Genomic DNA, 17,839 nt, shown 5'->3' on the forward strand with positions numbered 1-17,839 from the left:
TAACTATCAAGTCAAACAGCATCGTATTCGTACCATTTAACTATTTCATTCATTGGAATATACTAATTATTTCAGCATCAGCGAATCATACATGCTTGGTATTGTGGAAGAGCCATCTCTAGCCTAGAGACATTGCAGCAGAAAAAAAATATTGAGTCAAAGAAAGTTTTGACCTCTCTTATCGCCCAATTTTTATCCTCTTGACCTTGTCGATTGACTGGTGTACGATGAGGACAGAACCTGTTGTAAAAAGATGTCTGGGTTAGTGCAAAGATTGAATAATGATGAGTTGATCCGTAGTTTTGTTGTTTTATTGGTATTATATCTGCTAAGAGAACTCCGTACTATACCTGGAATGTCTTTGGCCCCTTCTTAAGCAGATATCCAACACTGTTAAGATTTTCTATGAAGGTATCAATGTCAGGTACTCGTAGGCCAATTTTATCTGCTAAGCTATATATTTCCTGCAGGACATAGCATATGTGGATAGCTCAGAGCCGGATGCGATATGATTTATCTGCGACAAGAGTATATAGCATAAGCTTACCGAGATAGAGAAACAGTCTTTCTGCTGCAACTCTGATTGCTTGTTGAGTGCACTCAGAAATCGCTTGGCTTCTTTCTGTTTACTCATTCCCCCACTTCGACCAAAATCCAGGACCCCATGTTCATCTACGTACTTGTCATAAAGGGATTCCTTCATTATTTCCACCACATCCTGCAAAGTTGGTGACCCACAATGAAATTAGCACGTAAAAACTCGAGCAAGGTAGTGGAAGTGGAACAGAAGCTTTTAATTTTTTTCATGGAATCATTTGTCTTATAATTAATTTCTCGACGTAAAAATGGAAATCCTAACCAAATATTAGGTCTTTGAAAAAAAAAATCTGAAAATGTTAACAAAAAGTGAAAAAACAAAATAAAAAGTGAGTAACAAACGAGCTTATTTTCAAAAGATGATTTTGAGTAATTAAAATTTGGCTACATCGTTCCACAACTAACCATGGCATCTTGTACTGTAATTTCTTCCCTGAGGTCGACCCGTGCTCGAGCTTCTGCCAGCCTCACCAAACTTTCCAGCTGTCTAGCTGTAATTGGCGTACCATCCCCTGATGTATTCTCGTCACGCAGTTTTAAATAAAATTTCTGCAAGATGTCTGCTGCGGGCTTTGACATCCTGATTCCAAAATGGAGAGATGGGGTTTGGACAGATTTCGAGTAAAGAGGCTTGCACGATTCACAAGTTCAAATTTGCATCTATTAGGAGTTAGTCTGTTGTATTAAGTTGTAACGTGTATAACCATCAGTAGTTACTTTAGTTAAGGAGTAGGGTGGACTTAACTCGGCTATTTACCTCTATAAATAGAGCTCTCTATTTCAAGTCATTATCAATTCAATATAGTGATGAATACTTCTCCACATTTCCACTAGTTTTAACATCAAGTAAAATGCTGGAGAGAGCATGTATGTTTACCTGGGGAACACAAAAGTTCTTGCATATGCTATATATTTGCGCAGAAGTTGACCAGGTAATGGTACAAAATCGCCGTCTTTCGCTTTGTCCAATCTCAGTCTTGAAACTAAAGACTCACGTTTTGACCCAACATCTCCTTTTCCGTCATTCTCCGTTACTACATTCTTTAAAGCCAAAGGAGATATATCTGGTTCGGGAGAAACTCCTTTCTCAGTGGACAATTAAGTTTGTAAAATACTAAAAATAAAAGGAATAGGTGAGAAATAGGATATAAACCTTTACGTAGTCTTTTTGCTGCAGACGCACGTTCCCCACATCCACCATGAAGCTGCAAGAAAAAGAATTCCATCACATCTTACAATCACATTTTACTAATTGAGCGAACTCGAAATAATTAAGTTGTTTGCTGAACAAATCTCACGCTTGATGCCAATATATGAGACGTCTCTCTCTTTCTTTCTCTCTCTCTCTCTCCCTCTCTCTCTTTTCATATTCGTGAGTGAGCTATTTTGACCGGTTTAACTATTTTCATGAGACGACCTCTTAACCTACTACATTTTGTTGCCAAAACAATTCATAGAATGATAGATATTAAATTTTAGTTAGGTGGCTACCATGACTTCAACTATTTCCTCCTAACTCTTTATTACTTTTTGACCATTAGGCCATAATTACTTCAAGCACATTGCCATCAAATAGTACATTTCCTCTTATATATCTGCACAATAGTACGTTTTCAGTGGTTAAGTTCCAGACAATGTACAAGAGAGGTGGCCGTAGCATCAAATAGATAAACAGCAGAGGTATTAACTTACCGATATGATGTGCTCCGAGACTCTCTTATCCAGAAATTCGTCAGGTTTGTCCAGCAATATAAAAACTAAATCAAATCTCGAGAGAAGAGCGGCACTCATCTTCAAGTTTTCATTCACAGTTTTCGCCCGGCTGCAAGTTTTATTTTGAGAATTAATACATACCACCGGTATAAAAGAAGAGAACAATCGCAATTTATAGGCATAGGCACCTTCATTATTCATTAGGATACTTTTTCTTTTTTCACCGTAATAGCTCCCATCATTACCATTCAGTTGAAATAGACTAGAAGAATTGAAATATGGTTCTTTGAAAGCAATATATATATTTCTTGAGGAATGAAAACAGTATTCTCTATAAATAGAAAACTCGGAAAGGTTCAACATGCTATTTTGGAGAGGAAGGATGATGGTAACAACCTAACCATGGAGATGTTTTTGATGTTTCTTAAAGAAACCATATAGATGTTTTATCAATCACAAACTGAATAGCCCAGAAAGCAACTGAAACAAATACAGTACTGAACAACAAAATTTACTTGTAATGAACCAACAAAATTTACTTGTAATGACCCCCAACAGGGTTAGCTGCAGCTAAAATAGAAGTGCGTGCTGATAGACTTGCTACCAGTCCAGCTTTTGCAATTGATACACATTGTTGTTCCATGGCTTCCAGTAGGGCCTGCAATAATCTAATGTAAGAAAATGTAGCCATGAAAAATGAAACGTGAGAATTCAAGTGAAACATTCAGGTTTCGGGTCAAAACACCTGATGTTCTGCAGACATTTTATCGAACTCATCTATGCAACATAATCCACCATCTGCAAGTACCATAGCCCCTATGGAAAAAGTAAATTATCATCACTCAAGGGGAAAACAGTATATTTATTATGATGCGCTTGCAACATAGAAACATTTAAGCACCATTAGACCCAGATTACGTTTACAGAAGTTCAAGAAGGGATAACCTCAAAAACTTGAGCATTCATATGAAACGCTATTCAATCAACTACACTCTGTTATTGTAGAACAATTGAAAGATAAGATCCAACGTCTTTCAACTTTTTTATCGACTGTGAAATCTATATATGCAATATGCCCTTGAAAAATTTGAGCTTCGTTAAAACTAGCGTAGAATAAGCATTTCCTAGTTTCCGAATGTAAGGATTTATTCAGTACGTGCATGTCAAGGAATAGAAAATAAAAATCTATGAATGACTTCCAAAATCATCACGCAGCCACCAAATTTTGTTTCCACGATTAAAAAAGCAGAGAATCATGACCATTATAAAAACTCATTCTTGGATTTCAAATACAGGAAAAGTCGTCATAGAGCTTAAGAAAAGACAAATACCAGCCTCAAAAGCATAGTCATTTGTCATGGAATCCCTCACAACAGCTACAGTTAGGCCGGCCTTGGTTGTTGCATTACCACAAACATAAATACCACGTGGAGAAACAGCTGCAGCCGCTTGCAGTAGTTGACTTTTGCCAAGTCCAGGATCACCTAAGAAATTGATAATGAAAAGTTATCTATTATCTATAATGTATGTTCATTTACCATACAGCACTCTTTTCAAAATAACTTATCAAAATCTAGAAGTGAGCACGGAAAGGGATGGACATAGAAGGATACCAACTACTATGACATGAATATCTCCTCTAACAGGAACTTTATTCTGGTCTTTTGAATGCTTTCGTACACCACCAAATAGTGCTAGTGTTATTCCCGCTTTTCAGATTTAAGTTGATCCACAAAATATAGTTAGCAGAAGAAAATGGAGACACAACAATTCTGTGCTTGTATAAAATGTTACCTTTAACAAGTTCATGTCCATAGATGGATGGGCAAATGGATTGAAGTATTTGACGGAAGACATCCGGACCACATTCCCCAGAGAATTTCACAATAAATTCCAAATCTCTTGGGGAGAATGAGAATAAATCGAGCAACTCGGTTGCTCTTGCATTAGAATTGGAATCTTGCAACTCCTCAGGTGTAGACTGTGACTTGGAATTTTTTATTGAAACGGCCTCCAGATACAAATAGTAAAATCCTTGGTTTTTGCTCTTCGATTTTCCTGAAAATATATGAAAAGTTGCGCTAATCTGTATTGGTAAAGAACGGTAATTAGAAATCCACAACATAAACACGGGTTACAAGTATCATGGTGTACTAACAAATGATGAAACTTCAAAACGAAGTTATATTTTTTTTACCCCTATTAATTGCTATTATCAAAGGACGGTGATAGCTATCGCACTACCATGATGTGTTGCTGTCTGATTTCAGTCATTGAAAGTTATTGACGACAAAATAATGGAATTGCTGATGTAGCATATATATGGTCTCCCCGTTAGAGAAAAAAAAATCTATAAAAAAACAACATTACCCAACATCCTACAACTGTTGAACAAAATGAAAACAACGAATCAAAATTTATTTTCTGCTTATATAAAGAAATTCTAATGACGAGGATATTGAAATATGTGATTGCAGCATGAGAAGTTTAAACACAACCTATGGGTCAAAAAAAAACATCTGACCTATCAACTTTTACCACTCATGGGAAATATTGAAGACTGCAAAGCTTGGAAAAATATTGTACCTCCTCCAATATCCATGTAATTATTAATTACTCTTATAATCCCAGTAACAGTGACAACATCTCCAGGGATGCATGCGTCAACTAGGTCTTCAGTCAGTTCACATTCTACAGTTCGAGGCACCCTGCCTTCTTCATGATCATCAGGTTTAGTGAGTTCTTGCAATCTGGAAAGATTTAAAGAGAATAATTAATATTCACAATAGAAGGGAAAATTCCGTAGCCCGATTCGCACACAAGAAGTCTAGCTAATAAAATGGATTCTTTTTTTCCAAAGAGTCGGCAGTAAAACTAACAGTTAATTAAGGGCATATTCAGCATTAGAAGTTACCGTATTTTTTGAAAGTCGATTGCTTCAGCGGTCGATCGAATAGGATTGAATGTTTTGCTTTTACACCCATCCAACTCACAAAACGATGGAGGCGAAAACTTACCATCAGGAAAGATGCGTGTAATATTGCTTTTACACTTTGCACAATCAAAGCTCATTTGCACCACCAAGGGCTTCACAGTGCTAACTTTAACAACAGTACCACGCACTGATACAAGCTTGTCTGTCATATCCCAAAATAAGCCTACATCATTTCCTTAGCAGTAAGCTTCAAACTTGATAATAAATTCGTTAGAAGCTAACAAATACCAATATATGCGGCCTTCAAGTTCTTCAAAGCAAGCATAGATTCCGAATAGTTGTGCAATCGGACTAGAATTTTTGTGACATCTTCTAAATTGTGCACCCACTTGGTCCTCATTACCTACTTCAAAGACAAGTTAAGCATCAAACCCTGAAAGTATTTTAGAGTAGACATACAAGAATGAAATTCTCGTGATAACTTGTTTTTACCTGATGAATTGCAGCACTCATACATTTGAGAGCAACTTTAGGATTTTCCTCTAGCATTATGTAAAACTCACGTCGATCGCAAATCTTCCGGAACTGTTGAAAGTCAATTGACAAAATAAAGATGCCACGACCATCATCGATAGCCTGCTAAAAAATTGAACGTCAGTTTCCTTCTCCACATGACGCTAAGAACAAGTGAAAGGGACATCGATAGGCCGCAGTAAGCTACTTCAAAGCAACAGATTGAAATATTTCTCCATTATAAATTATGAAAACGCGATGGATAAAGAATATGAAACGAATCGAATCTACCTGAAAATATTTACACTAACTTTTCGGGTCCATACCAAATTCAAACTTTGATTCGTTTAAAGTATAGTAGCAGGAGAATTTCTAGTCCCTGTTGTGTATAAGAAAAACGTACTGAGATATCTACTAAACATGATCCAGTCCTAAGATTCAACAGGAAATCGATGTTGCAAAATCAACTGAATCGCGCAGACTGGAAGCGACCTTGCAGAAACTACCTACCTACATCAAATTCTCGATGCAAGATCATATTTCGAACACTCAAAACCCGGCGCCTATGAATTTCATCAACTTTTATCACATAGAAAAGAAAAAAATCAATTCAAACGCGAGAGAAAGAATTACCTGTGAAGAGAGATGTCGACCTGCCGGAGAAGAGAAAAAGAAAATGAGCTGAGAAATGAGGTTAAGCCATCCATTTTCGACAGTGAAGACAGTTCGGGGAAAGTATAAATCCAAGATATCTCCAGCAATGTTGAAGTCTGAAAACGTTTGCTCCATGCCTATCTTCTCTTCGTATGATCTCCGGGCAGTTTCGTCTCAACAAAGTGTTCGTCCAATTTTGGCGGGAAAGATATAAGGCAGCGGTTTATTCTAGAATGGTGGACTGGGCCGACCATCGGCCCTCGTCAAGCGTTTTATATGGGCTTAATCACAAAGAAAAAGGTACAGTTCAGGCAAAAACTTAGTTAATGGGCCAAGTTTGAGGCCCATTTTGGTTCATACTTAAGCAACGTGCTCAGTTTTACGGGCTGTGCGATGGCAAAAGGCCTAACCGAAAGCCCAGGTTCATGCGGTCACATGGGCTTCATGGGCCACGTTGAAGAGCCATGTTTCTCTATATTAGGCCCAAACAAAAGGCTCAACGCCTTTATTATGTACAACGTGGGGCGCCCACACAAAATTATTAACAAGCCTAAATTTTATTTAAAAAATGTATCTTCTTTACCAAAATTTAAAACAATAATCATCGAAACATTACTTTAACTCAACTGACATTAATATATATGAAAAACCTAAAAGTCCATGTTTCATATCTCCCACCTATCCTTCCTACTCAAAATAAATAAATAAATAGTATAGTAATCAAAATATTTTTTTCCAAATAAACTAAGTTCGACAGGCAAATCAGTTTCATTCAGAGCAAAAAAAAATCTACTATTAATTATTATACAATGAGTCACAACTATTGAGATTAAATCTCAGAGCCTCAAGGCACAACCATAGCTCGTGCTCAACAATGAAGCATTCACTCATTTCTGTGAAGTTTAAATCTAACACTGTACTTAAAAATATATATAATATAATATAATAAGTTTTTTACTAATCCATATATATATATATATAATCAATAACAGATAATTCTAGATCTTCAAATGATTTATAAGGTTAAACCATAACCAGATGGATCCACAATTACTACAATAAAATTTTCACAGCAGTACCCGTTTCCCAGAAATGTTCAATACGGCAAAAATGGTTAAAAGAGGAAAGAGGAACATCCACAATACTATATTCATGAACTAAAGCCAACCATTTCTGGATTTAGAATGGTGCGAAATTAACGTCGTCATACTTCTCTTTGATCCCCAAAAAAGTCGCATTCCGCCGAGCCTACAAGCATCACGAACGACAATAGCCATACCAACTCACTGATCAGCAATGCCTCCATATAATTGGTATCATATGCTCAGCTGCAGCACAACAGACCTTCCCATTCCACCAGAAGACCCAAAAAGCCATTAGAATTGTCTGTTCTCAGAATGCTCTTGCTTGGATGGCCAAGATGGGCCATTCTTAATCCACATTTGAGGCTGCAGCTGAGACAAAGGCATCCTTAGGATTTATTTGGAATGACTTTTCAAGTGCTTAAGAACGTTTGTTTATGCTTAGAATACCAATTTAAGCATTTCAAAAGTCATTCCAAATAGATCTTAGTTAGAAAGGATATTCATGTCGATGACAGTTACCAAAGTTAGATGAGCGGTGAGATAGTGAAACTTGTGAGTTTTGACAAGTGGGAGGCTTCCTTTGAACATTATCAGATATTTCACAAGCCGAGAATCCTCATCGACAGTTAATAAACTCTTTCTGAAAATTGATACCAACCAAATTCATGATTCTGACTTACCTTCTGCAAGCATAAAGTTGGCTTCTTCATAATGAATTCTTTCCACTCGGTATTACAGTGAACCCTCCTGAACAAATTCTCTCACCACATTCACTGATCACTTTCTCTGAGATGGAAGCATACAATCAACATTAAGTCTGGAAGTTCAGTGAGCTGTTGTTAGGTTCTCCGTTAGAGTTAGCTGTCGTTGTTTCATTTGTGTTACTGCAAGCTTCATTTTCTTTGATCATCTTCTCCCTCAAAGCGCCAGAATTCCTATAACCTTCTGCACATGCATCTGAATCGTGCAAATCGGCTTTTGATCCTTCACGACAAAGCTCCTCGACTTCTTGGTCAATCTCGTTTATTTTGGACATCTTAGTTGCAGAAGGTTTACGAGATTTCATATTCATATTAGGATGAGTATTACCACGAGTTGTGCTCTTGGGCAACATTCTTGCAGGTTGGAGCTTTGAAGGTTTGGCCTTACTTTGGCCTCCATTTGTGCTGCCATTTCCAGCTCCAATCTTAGTCATGCCACCGGGTACAGCCGGATTAGATTTCATGCTAGATGTTTTCCCCTGTGAAATACATTCACAAATTTTAGCTCCGTGCTTAGCATCACTTCCAACTAAAGATACTGGATCATATAATATAATAAAACACAAAACTTACCCCATCAAAGTATCCGATTTTAGGTGATGGCAATCGAAGGCCCGAAGGCTTCATTGAAGCAGGAGGTACAGAAGATTGTGAAGAAGTTTTCTTTACTGATTGAGACAGCAAACCAGTAGTCTGAGTATGGGGTCCACCAGGATGGTTTCTGCCATCATGAGATGCATCACTGTCTGTAGAGATTATTTTGCTTGAAATAGACTGAAGCCGGACTCTTGGGCTATTTGATCGTTGTTCAAGAGTGGAATTTGATGATGACCCCGTTGACCACTCACTGATAGAGCTAGCAGGTGATATTCCTGAAGAAAACTTAGAAGAGAGACGAGATTTCCCAATAGGACTTGTGACCTTTGATGCAACTTGGGATGGTGTTTTTTGGGTACCAGAGGAAGGTAAAGCCTTAGACTCTGTTTTCTTTCTTACATCTTTGGAGGAAGATTTTCCAACCTTGTCAGATGAACTTGTAGAAACTTGAGAGGAAGTCTTCTGCTCACTCTTGGCTGCACTTGAAATTCGGGCAGGCCTATGTGCAGTAGTTCTAAGACTAACTGAATCCCGCCGATCTGCAATTCGCGTGAAAAATATCAGAATGGATATGTATTTGCAACCCATTTCAAAGAATATATGTAACTAAATTCAAGTTCTAATCACCTGCAGGTCCTGCACCACTTATAGTACCATCCTTTGCAGTGGCTCTAGGATTATGGCCAAGGGAAGGCCTCTTTGTTGATACTGAGTTGGGAGGAAGCCTGCCAACTGCCTTCAATTGCTTCAAAAAACAAAAAAGTTGGGGGTGGGGTGGTTGGTTGTTGTTTTTTTGTGTTGTGGTGGGGGGGGGGGGGGGGGGGTGGGGGGGGGGGGGGGGGGGGGTGGGGTGTGGGGGGGTGGGGGTTGGGGGGGTTTGGTTGGGGGTTTTGTTTGTCTGGGGGGGGGGCTGGGGGTGTGGGGGGGGTTGGGGGGGGGGGGGGGGGGGGGGGGGGGGTGGTTGGGGGGGAGGGTAGGAAAGAAGATTAGATGGTGAGTTATTTTTGTGAAGCGTTAAGTAGTTTTGTATTAATTTTCTATAAGAAACAATCTTGTGTGAAATTAGCACTTTGAGATAGGGGGGGGGGGGGGGGGGGGGGGGGGGGGGGGGGGGGGGGGGGGGGGGGGGGGGGGGGATAGAGTAGGTGATGGTGGAAGGTGTGCAGGTATCTCTTTAGGGAGATGGGGTGTGACGCTTTTGCGGGGAAGATTAAAGGGCCAAGGGAAGGCCTCTTTGTTGATACTGAGTTGGGAGGAAGCCTGCCAACTGCCTTCAATTGCTTCAAAAAACAAACACTTTCTTTTTTCAGAAGCAGCAAAAAAATGTGGGACAAATGAGTAGAAAATGGTAAAGAAAGAAGTGAGATGGCGATTAGACAAGCGCATGCTAATCCATGGTCAGATTTTAATGTTATACAATTGTCTTCCTTGGGCATCACTCACGACAATCTATCCAACAAACATAATGAACTTTGACATTAATTTCATATTAATGGAATAAATTGCAACCCAGTCGAAAAGGCCAGATATAAATTTATGATATTGCAGGTGTTCAGTTAATGCAGATGCCTATGCTCTGGGTTAATAGCCACAGACGCCAGGAGATAATTGAAGGCTACAAAATCAGTTAACAGACACTCAGGCTTATACTTCACCTGTCCAGCGCGTGGTTGAGTAGAATTCTGCTTAATAGTTCTCCCAGGTCCTTGCAACCCATCATTTAGCTTGCTGGATGCAGACCTGTCCTTCATCTGAAATTTTACACAATAACATTATGAGTTTGAATGTACAAAAAATGTTTAAACCTAACGTTGGGTACTTTTACAATTATTCCATTTTGATTTATATACTTTCAAATGTTCTATTTTGATCCTTAAACTTTGTATAAAGATCTTCTTTTGTCTTTAAAAATGGAACTTCTCAATGCTTTTAACAGAAATTTTGCACGACCATGTTTAAGCCACCACCTATATAAGGAATGATATCATATCTGAGGACAAGTGAATCAAAATTTCATTTAAATACTGGACACAAATTTAATAACAAGGATCAAAAAATAACTTCTATGAAAACTCAAGAATCAAAATAGAACATTTGAAAGTATAAAGAACCAAAATAGCTGTGGAGGTTATAAGGACCAAAAAGAGATTACACCTATGAAACACTAAGAGGATGCAAAAGTTTAATTAACTTGCCTTATTTTGTGAAGTAAGATCAAGCCGTCCTTGAGCTGAAAATAGTGCGGTAACGTTAGATTGAGTTCTGGTGAGATACAAAATTATATAATATAAAAGATCAAAAAATTTTGCTAAACCCACGACTAGTCTCCTGCAGAATTATATTGCTGTTCCCGTTATGAAGCTGGGTTTTTGGGAATAGGCTTCTAATTTTAATATCATAAAAAATCTCAATTTTTTATCACTGAACGATTTTTTTTTAAGTAGAAACTAGAAAGTAGCTCACATGGCGGTTTTTCTGCTTCCTGTCGCCCGGATCCAACTTTAGTTCTTGAGTTAGCCTTCCCAACTATTCTACTAGATTTCTGAATTGAAGCCCTTACATCTTCGAATAAATTGCCCTCAATGCTTTCCAATGGCATAATTTCACTTTCCAACGTAGAAATTGAATCTGAGGATTTCTGAACATCTTCTGAAATTATGGGTAATGCACGTTTTTCACTCCTGCCTACGGGTGCCATCATGCTAGTTAACTCCTCAGGATCCAGAAACCCTGAAACACAAGAAGTTGGAACTGTAGAGGTATATAGGACAAAACTAAAGTCACATTACAAATTCAAATATTATAATACCTGCACTAGTGAAGAAAGCGCTATCCCATGCTAAACTCTTACGCAAGTTATACTTTCCATTTCTTCTGATCCCTTCCGGTTCCGAAGATGAGAGTAATTGAGGTTCATCCTCTCTCTGTTCGAAGGCATCGTTTCTCTCCTCTATTCTGCTAGAATCTACGGTCCCTAATTGTCTCATACTATCATGTTCCTCGTCCTCCTTTGTAATGTCTACGCATAACCACATCAAAAAGAAGTCAAATACAATCATCAAAAGTTAAAGTTTCCCAAATATGAAGCAAATCTTCTTGTTCTTAAAGCCAAGAAAACCAATACAAGACTGCCGTAGATGAACAACGCGTAGCGAAGTAAAAAGGATTAATTATCAACCAGAAACAAAAATTAATGCAACTGCTGAAAATTGAGTGGTAAAAGAGAATATCGAAAATCCAAGATGAAAGAAAACCAAAGAACAGAAATCCAACTCAAGCAGCTCAATATACAGAACATACAGAAAAAACACAAAATTATCAGCAAAAGTAAGATGAGCAACACAACGAAGAGAGCGACTGAAATAAAGAACTGCTGGAACAGACCTAAAGAATTGACGTCGTGGAGGTCGCAGGAAGGAGAAGGGAGGAGGAAATCATCCTCGGAGGCGAAATCGATGAGGCTGAGACGGCAAAAACGGCGATCGTGATCGGTACCTACGGCGTCCATGAAGATCGATCTGGAAGAATCGCGGAAGAGATTGTGATCTGTTGGAATCGGACAGAACGATTTCGAAAATCCGAAGGTAGAGAGAGAGGGACGGGAGGTTTTGGAGAGGGAAAAGGAGGGTTCTGATATTTTTATTTGTTTGTTTGAAATCGGTGGAAGTGGCGGTTTAAAATTAGAAACTAAAAATAATAATAATTTGTTTTCGTCTTTGTATTTTAAGTCTTTTTTTTATTTCAAACCTCTCTACTTTCTATAAATCTTAAATTTTGCCCATATAATTTCACTGAATTTTGAACTCAATTGTTTAACATTGATTTTTTTAGTTGGATAAATAAGAATGATAATATTAATGCGAAAATATAAACTAAGAATGTTTTTTTAACCATTTATGAAAGGAATACTAATAGATACAAATTTCTTTTATAATTTCTTTCGGGAAAAACACAAATAAAATGTAGACACTAATTTAAATATTGATTGAAAGTTCATTAACCAGTATTGAGAACCAAAATGGAATGAAACAAAATACAATAATTAAAATGATATATTAACCCAAAGAAAAAACACCACCAACAAAAATGTGAAAGATAAGTCACAAGATCTCCCTCCATTTATAGAATTATTATAAGAATAATATTTAGGTGCATTTGTAGCACACATATCACCCGAATGTCTAATCATAATTTGCTACATGATAAATTATTGTTTGTATGTCCGATGAGAGAGATTAATATGCACCCAAGTATTGCCTTTATTATAATAGCACCAACAATCTTTTTATTTGAGATCCATTACTCCCTAAAAGTTGAAAAATTGTGTGATCCAACTTTTTAATATTATAAAATGCAAAAATCGTATTTAAGTAGTATTTCAATTGAATCGCACCCAACTTGAACATGGCATAGCACAATTGGATAGTCAAGTTTGCGGTTCGAATCCTTCAACCCTTCTCATACTTACAAAAAAAAAATGGTAAGATCGACCCCTACAAAATATAAATCATAATAATAAAACAATAAACTTTTTTTCTTATAAAAAAGAGCCATGAGCACCTAATCTCATACTCCTCCGCATTTCTATTGGATACTAGCCAGGATGCACAATAGATGGTTCTACCCTAAGATTTTTCCTAAAAGTAAAAAGTGTGATGGTAAAGAAAATTATTTCAAATGATAAAACTTAGAAAATTTTAGAACTAAATGATAGATACGGATAGATTTCCATTTATAATTTTAAAATTTTACTATATTTTATAAATATTTTGATTCATTTTTCTATATTTAAAAATTGCCCGTGAGTGTAATAATTATTTTTCTTAATAGAATGAGTGAAATAGATGAGATTTTGATCCATCTTATTATAATTACACCAATTTTTTCTACTGATTGGTAAACATGATCATAGTTCAACTATTCCTAACATAGTTCTATTTAGTTTATGCCCTTGACCGATGCTATTTCGTTTGTACAATTATATATACCTTGACGACTGATTTCACAGTTACAAGCCAGATGGCAAGGTCAAGCATAACTAGTGAACAAATACAAAACATGAACATTATTCCAATTGCTTTTGCTATCAATCACTATACATATGTAAACAATATCATAATCAAAACCTCGCTTCTTTATCCAAACGAATTTCTTCTCAAAATAACTTTATTTCACGACATGAGGTGAAGTGAATGTAACATGTTCAATCTCATCTGATTATAAAAGGAGACTCAAAACTATAACACATGTAGCATTTTTCTTTCCCAATGAAAACAGTTCAAAAATGCAACTAATCCTATCAAAAAAGAAGTTAATTCTGAATCAGCCTAAATCAAACTATTAATCAATATTATAATTATAATTATAACTTCTTAAAAGAGTACTTATCTAGCCTGGGAATGAAACCGCTAACATGAACACCAATTATTACACCGAAAATATCGCACCAGAGAAATATGCTAATTATAATTAGCCTGACAATGCAGAATGAACTCATTCAAAGATGGCCATGGCGGTTGATATCTTAATAAACAAAAGTTTTCAGAGCAAAATGAAAGGAATTCAGTCAAACGATGTCAAAAATCAGACTGCAAGGAAGGGCGCAATAACTACATTATAGTCCAAAACAACCAATAATCAAGATCTGAAAAATACTCTAAAATTATGGATAGAAAACTGTAAGAAGACGATGAGCTCTGCCAAGCAAACTTAAGACCTTGGCTTCTCCTTCTTCTCCTTGAAAAGAGCAAGAAGAGATACACCAGACACCTTCACGACCTTGAATCGAACACCAGGAATATCTCCGACCGCATGTCCCTTACGACCGAATCCAGCAATCAACACTTCGTCCTGCAATCACAGTTTTCATATCAGTTTCCAACCCTCTCATTTTATTTGGGGGTGGGGGTAGCAAACATACATTTTCTTCAATGTAATTCAAACATCCATCATTGGGCACGAATGCAGCAATCTTCTTTCCATTTTTGATGAGTTGAACCCTGGCACATTTTCTAATGGCAGAATTTGGCTGCTTAGCCTCGATACCTCTGAAATTAGATTAGCATTGCTCATTTAGATACAAAACATTTAAACATGACAAAGCAAAACTCATATTGCAGTTTAGAACTTAATAAAATCAGAAGTTACTCCCCAAATTAAAATTAAGTTGGGTGATACTTGTAATGCTGGGTCAAATCAATTAAGATAAATTAAGGCCAATGTTTGGGAGTGATCACTTCTGTTACTTTTTTTAAAATCACTCAAATTGCATGTTTTTAATCGTTCAAAATCAATCTTGATGATATAAAAATTGTTTCCAAAACTGTAAAGTTAAACAATAAATTGATTTTGAAGGATTAAAGGCAAATTTCGGAGTGATTTTGAACATGACAAAAGTGATTCATTAAAATCACTCACACTCTCAAACATGGCCCTAATTATCAAAAGAAGTTACCAACATTGAAATCAATCAGGTGACTCTAACTTATATGATTGGATAAAATCTATTATGACAAAATTACACATAGCAAACTAATGTATGCTTGCAAATCCCTTTTGAAAAAATTTAAGAAAACAAAAAACTATGGTCGCAATCTGAAGGATAGAACAGTATGCTCGCAATCTTACATCTTTTCCAACACAATGCCTTTAGCATGAGAAGACCCGGCAAATGGCTTCTTCCATTCATTGCCAAGGTGAGACTTCTTATAGGCCTTGTCAGCCCACCTTTGCCTTCTTCGGTGGGACTTCAGCTTGCGCCCAGCTCCCATACCCCTTGTCTTCCTGTTAGATTAGGTCATATCAATACATCGATCAATCAAAAACAGGTACAAAACCACAACCCCATCTTCGTCTACAGTTTTCCAAAGGGCTAGAAACCTTACTCACCATTTGCAGAATTCTTAACTCATCCAAAAACTAGGGCATCAGAAAAATCTATTCCTAATTGCAAATCAGATGAAAAATTGTGACGAGTATTCATTTAAACTGAAAGGATAAAAACTCCTAAGAAAATTTCACTCCTTCGATCCACAAAAAAAATTCAACTCATTGGAACAAAAAATCAATTATAGTCCGAAACTCCATACATTCTTTCACAAACGAACTATCTTACCCCATGTTTGCAGAGAGAGCGGCTTCGGCGAGGGCTTCGAAAGTTTAGGACGAGGAGCTGCACCAAAACCCTAGTCCTCAAGAAAAAACTATGGACTGTGAACAACGATAATATATGGGAATTTGGAGTGGAGAGCGTGGTTCATTTCGGCCCATTAAACGTTTTGGGCCGGCCAATGAATTTCGAGATTGCTACCTATATAGGTCTTCAGTTTTTTTTTTAGAAAAATGTCATGGGCTGAAACGTCTTAAATCATCTAAAGATTCGAAAGCTCAAATTGATAGATGAAGATAAATTTGATATCATATTATTTAACAAATGTAGACATGTTATCTAACAAAATGCAGATACAATTTTGAAATATAGTATTTTTGTTTTTGAAATTTAGAAATATAGCAAATTAGACTTTTAGAGGATCCATGCTTCTTTTCTTTTTTTTTTTTTTTTTTTGGAGATACCCTCGATGGAGATCTCCAATTTAGTTGGGCAAATGTTGATTGTATTCCTACTTGATGCTATATCTCTTTTAGTTTATGTTGGAAAAACTTTATTCTATTGAATCAAAATGTTATAGGTTTTATTTGTTTTTTTTCAACCAAAATAATAATAATAATAATAAAGTCTCCTGTATAGGAAATTTGGAATGTAGGACTTGTTTTGGGTTGAGAGTGCAATTTCAGCTCGTTAAATCGTTTTGGGCACCACCGGGATAATTATAGTCCTATTTGGTAAACATTTGAGACTGAGACTATAATATAATTAGGATTACTATAAATTGTAGGAGTGTTGGAATTGAGAGCAAAACGAAAATGAGATCGTAAAGCATGAATGGTGGAAAAGAGGGTTGAGTTGAAAACTATGGGAACAGAATTATTTTGGTATTACAAATCGGGCTCAAACCGCTCAGTCCAAACATGCGTTTTAGATTATATTACATTACAAAATTATTCCATTATGGACCCCAAATCGCCCATGGATTTTTTGTTTTTAGTTTTTGAAAATTAAACCTATAAACGCCTCTTTCACTTCTAAATTTGTTGTTTTGTTATTTACTTACTCATGTTTTCAAAAATAAGGCTAAATTTTGAAAGATAAAAATTAGTTTTTAATTTTATTTATTTATTTGAAATTTGACTAAGAATTCGACTATCGAACTTAAATGTTCAAATTATTATAAGAAAATAAGAGGAAATATGCTTAATTCTCAAAAACTAAAAACACAACAAAATGGTACAGAATGAAGCCGACATATTTAGATTATTTGAAGACTCAATTTTAACACTTATTAATAAGTCGGTCCCCAACTGACATTAAAAAATAAGGCTGACAAGAAAAATAGCAAAATTTGAAGTTTCATTTGGAAAAATGGTAAAAACGTTTCAAAATTATAAAAGTAGCAAAACAAATTTATATAAGAAAATACTAATTAGAAAATGACAAAACTACCCTAAAACAACAAAAAGTTAAGTACAAACGAGAATGCAAAGATACATTGTTTCAAAAATTCAAATACCACAAATACACTCTATCTAAACATTCTATAACCACAAATACACAATATATAAACATTCCATAAGCAAAAATTAAAAATCACTCAATATGATCCTTAACGCTTTTGGCTGCCTATAGAATGTGTGTATACGATGGAAGATGACGACCAAGTGATGGGGGTCATTAGAAACTTATGTTCACAACGAAGGTCTCCCTTCAAGGTGAAAATGAGCAAAGTTGATTATACCAGTGAAGAAGATGTTGTTGAGAGGTGATTATTTGAAGGAATTGCAACTTTAGAACGACGTGACTATTAGAAATATGATTGCGTTTGACACCAAATCATATGGAAGTTTTATCGTTTTCATTCCATGTGACC

The 17,839-nt window shown here is 36.3% G+C and overlaps 3 protein-coding genes across 5 annotated transcripts; all 3 read right to left on the bottom strand.

The window, feature by feature from the left end:
• Positions 1 to 30: 30 nt before the first annotated feature.
• LOC150030356 (putative DNA helicase MCM8) lies at positions 31 to 6,609 on the bottom strand. 3 transcript variants are annotated; one of them, XM_090309804.1, is made up of 17 exons: positions 6,392 to 6,609; positions 5,738 to 5,881; positions 5,534 to 5,648; positions 5,225 to 5,447; positions 4,897 to 5,060; positions 4,105 to 4,368; positions 3,924 to 4,019; positions 3,642 to 3,794; positions 3,056 to 3,126; positions 2,850 to 2,968; positions 2,290 to 2,419; positions 1,751 to 1,802; positions 1,475 to 1,661; positions 1,003 to 1,177; positions 548 to 718; positions 351 to 464; positions 31 to 240 (listed from the first exon to the last, which is right to left on the bottom strand). In XM_090309804.1, exons 1-17 carry the CDS (start codon positions 6,545 to 6,547, stop codon positions 193 to 195), a joined length of 2,382 nt encoding a protein of 793 aa, XP_090165930.1. In that variant the 5' UTR covers positions 6,548 to 6,609; the 3' UTR covers positions 31 to 192. The 3 variants fall into 3 exon arrangements, with proteins under 3 accessions (XP_090165930.1, XP_090165931.1, XP_090165932.1); XM_090309805.1 differs by lacking the exon at positions 3,924 to 4,019; XM_090309806.1 differs by lacking the exon at positions 6,392 to 6,609 and having other exon boundaries at positions 5,534 to 5,651; positions 5,738 to 5,876.
• Positions 6,610 to 7,405: 796 nt separating this feature from the next.
• Positions 7,406 to 12,544, bottom strand: LOC150030357 (uncharacterized). Its single transcript, XM_090309803.1, has 8 exons — positions 12,240 to 12,544; positions 11,665 to 11,874; positions 11,319 to 11,585; positions 11,051 to 11,085; positions 10,511 to 10,606; positions 9,483 to 9,600; positions 8,832 to 9,394; positions 7,406 to 8,737 (listed from the first exon to the last, which is right to left on the bottom strand). Exons 1-8 carry the CDS (start codon positions 12,361 to 12,363, stop codon positions 8,309 to 8,311), a joined length of 1,842 nt encoding a protein of 613 aa, XP_090165929.1. The 5' UTR covers positions 12,364 to 12,544; the 3' UTR covers positions 7,406 to 8,308.
• Positions 12,545 to 14,343: 1,799 nt separating this feature from the next.
• LOC120090067 (small ribosomal subunit protein uS12) lies at positions 14,344 to 16,139 on the bottom strand. Its single transcript, XM_039047556.2, has 4 exons — positions 15,970 to 16,139; positions 15,483 to 15,638; positions 14,776 to 14,902; positions 14,344 to 14,705 (listed from the first exon to the last, which is right to left on the bottom strand). The coding sequence occupies exons 1-4, from the start codon at positions 15,972 to 15,974 to the stop codon at positions 14,565 to 14,567; spliced, it is 429 nt and encodes a 142-aa protein (XP_038903484.1). The 5' UTR covers positions 15,975 to 16,139; the 3' UTR covers positions 14,344 to 14,564.
• Positions 16,140 to 17,839: the final 1,700 nt, after the last annotated feature.

This window comes from Benincasa hispida, unplaced genomic scaffold, assembly GCF_027475165.1.
Source record: "Benincasa hispida cultivar pf3 unplaced genomic scaffold, pf3_genome.v1.1 HicScf279, whole genome shotgun sequence".
Classification (NCBI taxonomy): Eukaryota; Viridiplantae; Streptophyta; class Magnoliopsida; order Cucurbitales; family Cucurbitaceae; genus Benincasa; species Benincasa hispida.

Bases quoted from the DNA above. Each gene is read 5' to 3' on its own strand.
- LOC120090067 (XM_039047556.2), bottom strand. The intron at 14,903-15,482 runs GTAAGATTGCGA...ATCTAATTTCAG, and splicing joins GGCATTGTGTTGGAAAAGAT to AGGTATCGAGGCTAAGCAGC. The intron at 14,706-14,775 runs GTATGTTTGCTA...CTGTGATTGCAG, and splicing joins TGAATTACATTGAAGAAAAT to GACGAAGTGTTGATTGCTGG.
- LOC150030356 (XM_090309804.1), bottom strand. From the start codon at position 6,547: ATGGAGCAAACGTTTTCAGACTTCAACATTGCTGGAGATATCTTGGAT. The intron at 1,178-1,474 runs GTAAACATACAT...TTTTGGAATCAG, and splicing joins AGAACTTTTGTGTTCCCCAG to GATGTCAAAGCCCGCAGCAG. The intron at 465-547 runs GTAAGCTTATGC...TATGTCCTGCAG, and splicing joins AAGACTGTTTCTCTATCTCG to GAAATATATAGCTTAGCAGA.
- LOC150030357 (XM_090309803.1), bottom strand. From the start codon at position 12,363: ATGGACGCCGTAGGTACCGATCACGATCGCCGTTTTTGCCGTCTCAGC. The intron at 11,875-12,239 runs GTCTGTTCCAGC...GGTTATGCGTAG, and splicing joins CCACGACGTCAATTCTTTAG to ACATTACAAAGGAGGACGAG. The intron at 11,586-11,664 runs GTATTATAATAT...CTTGTGTTTCAG, and splicing joins CGCTTTCTTCACTAGTGCAG to GGTTTCTGGATCCTGAGGAG.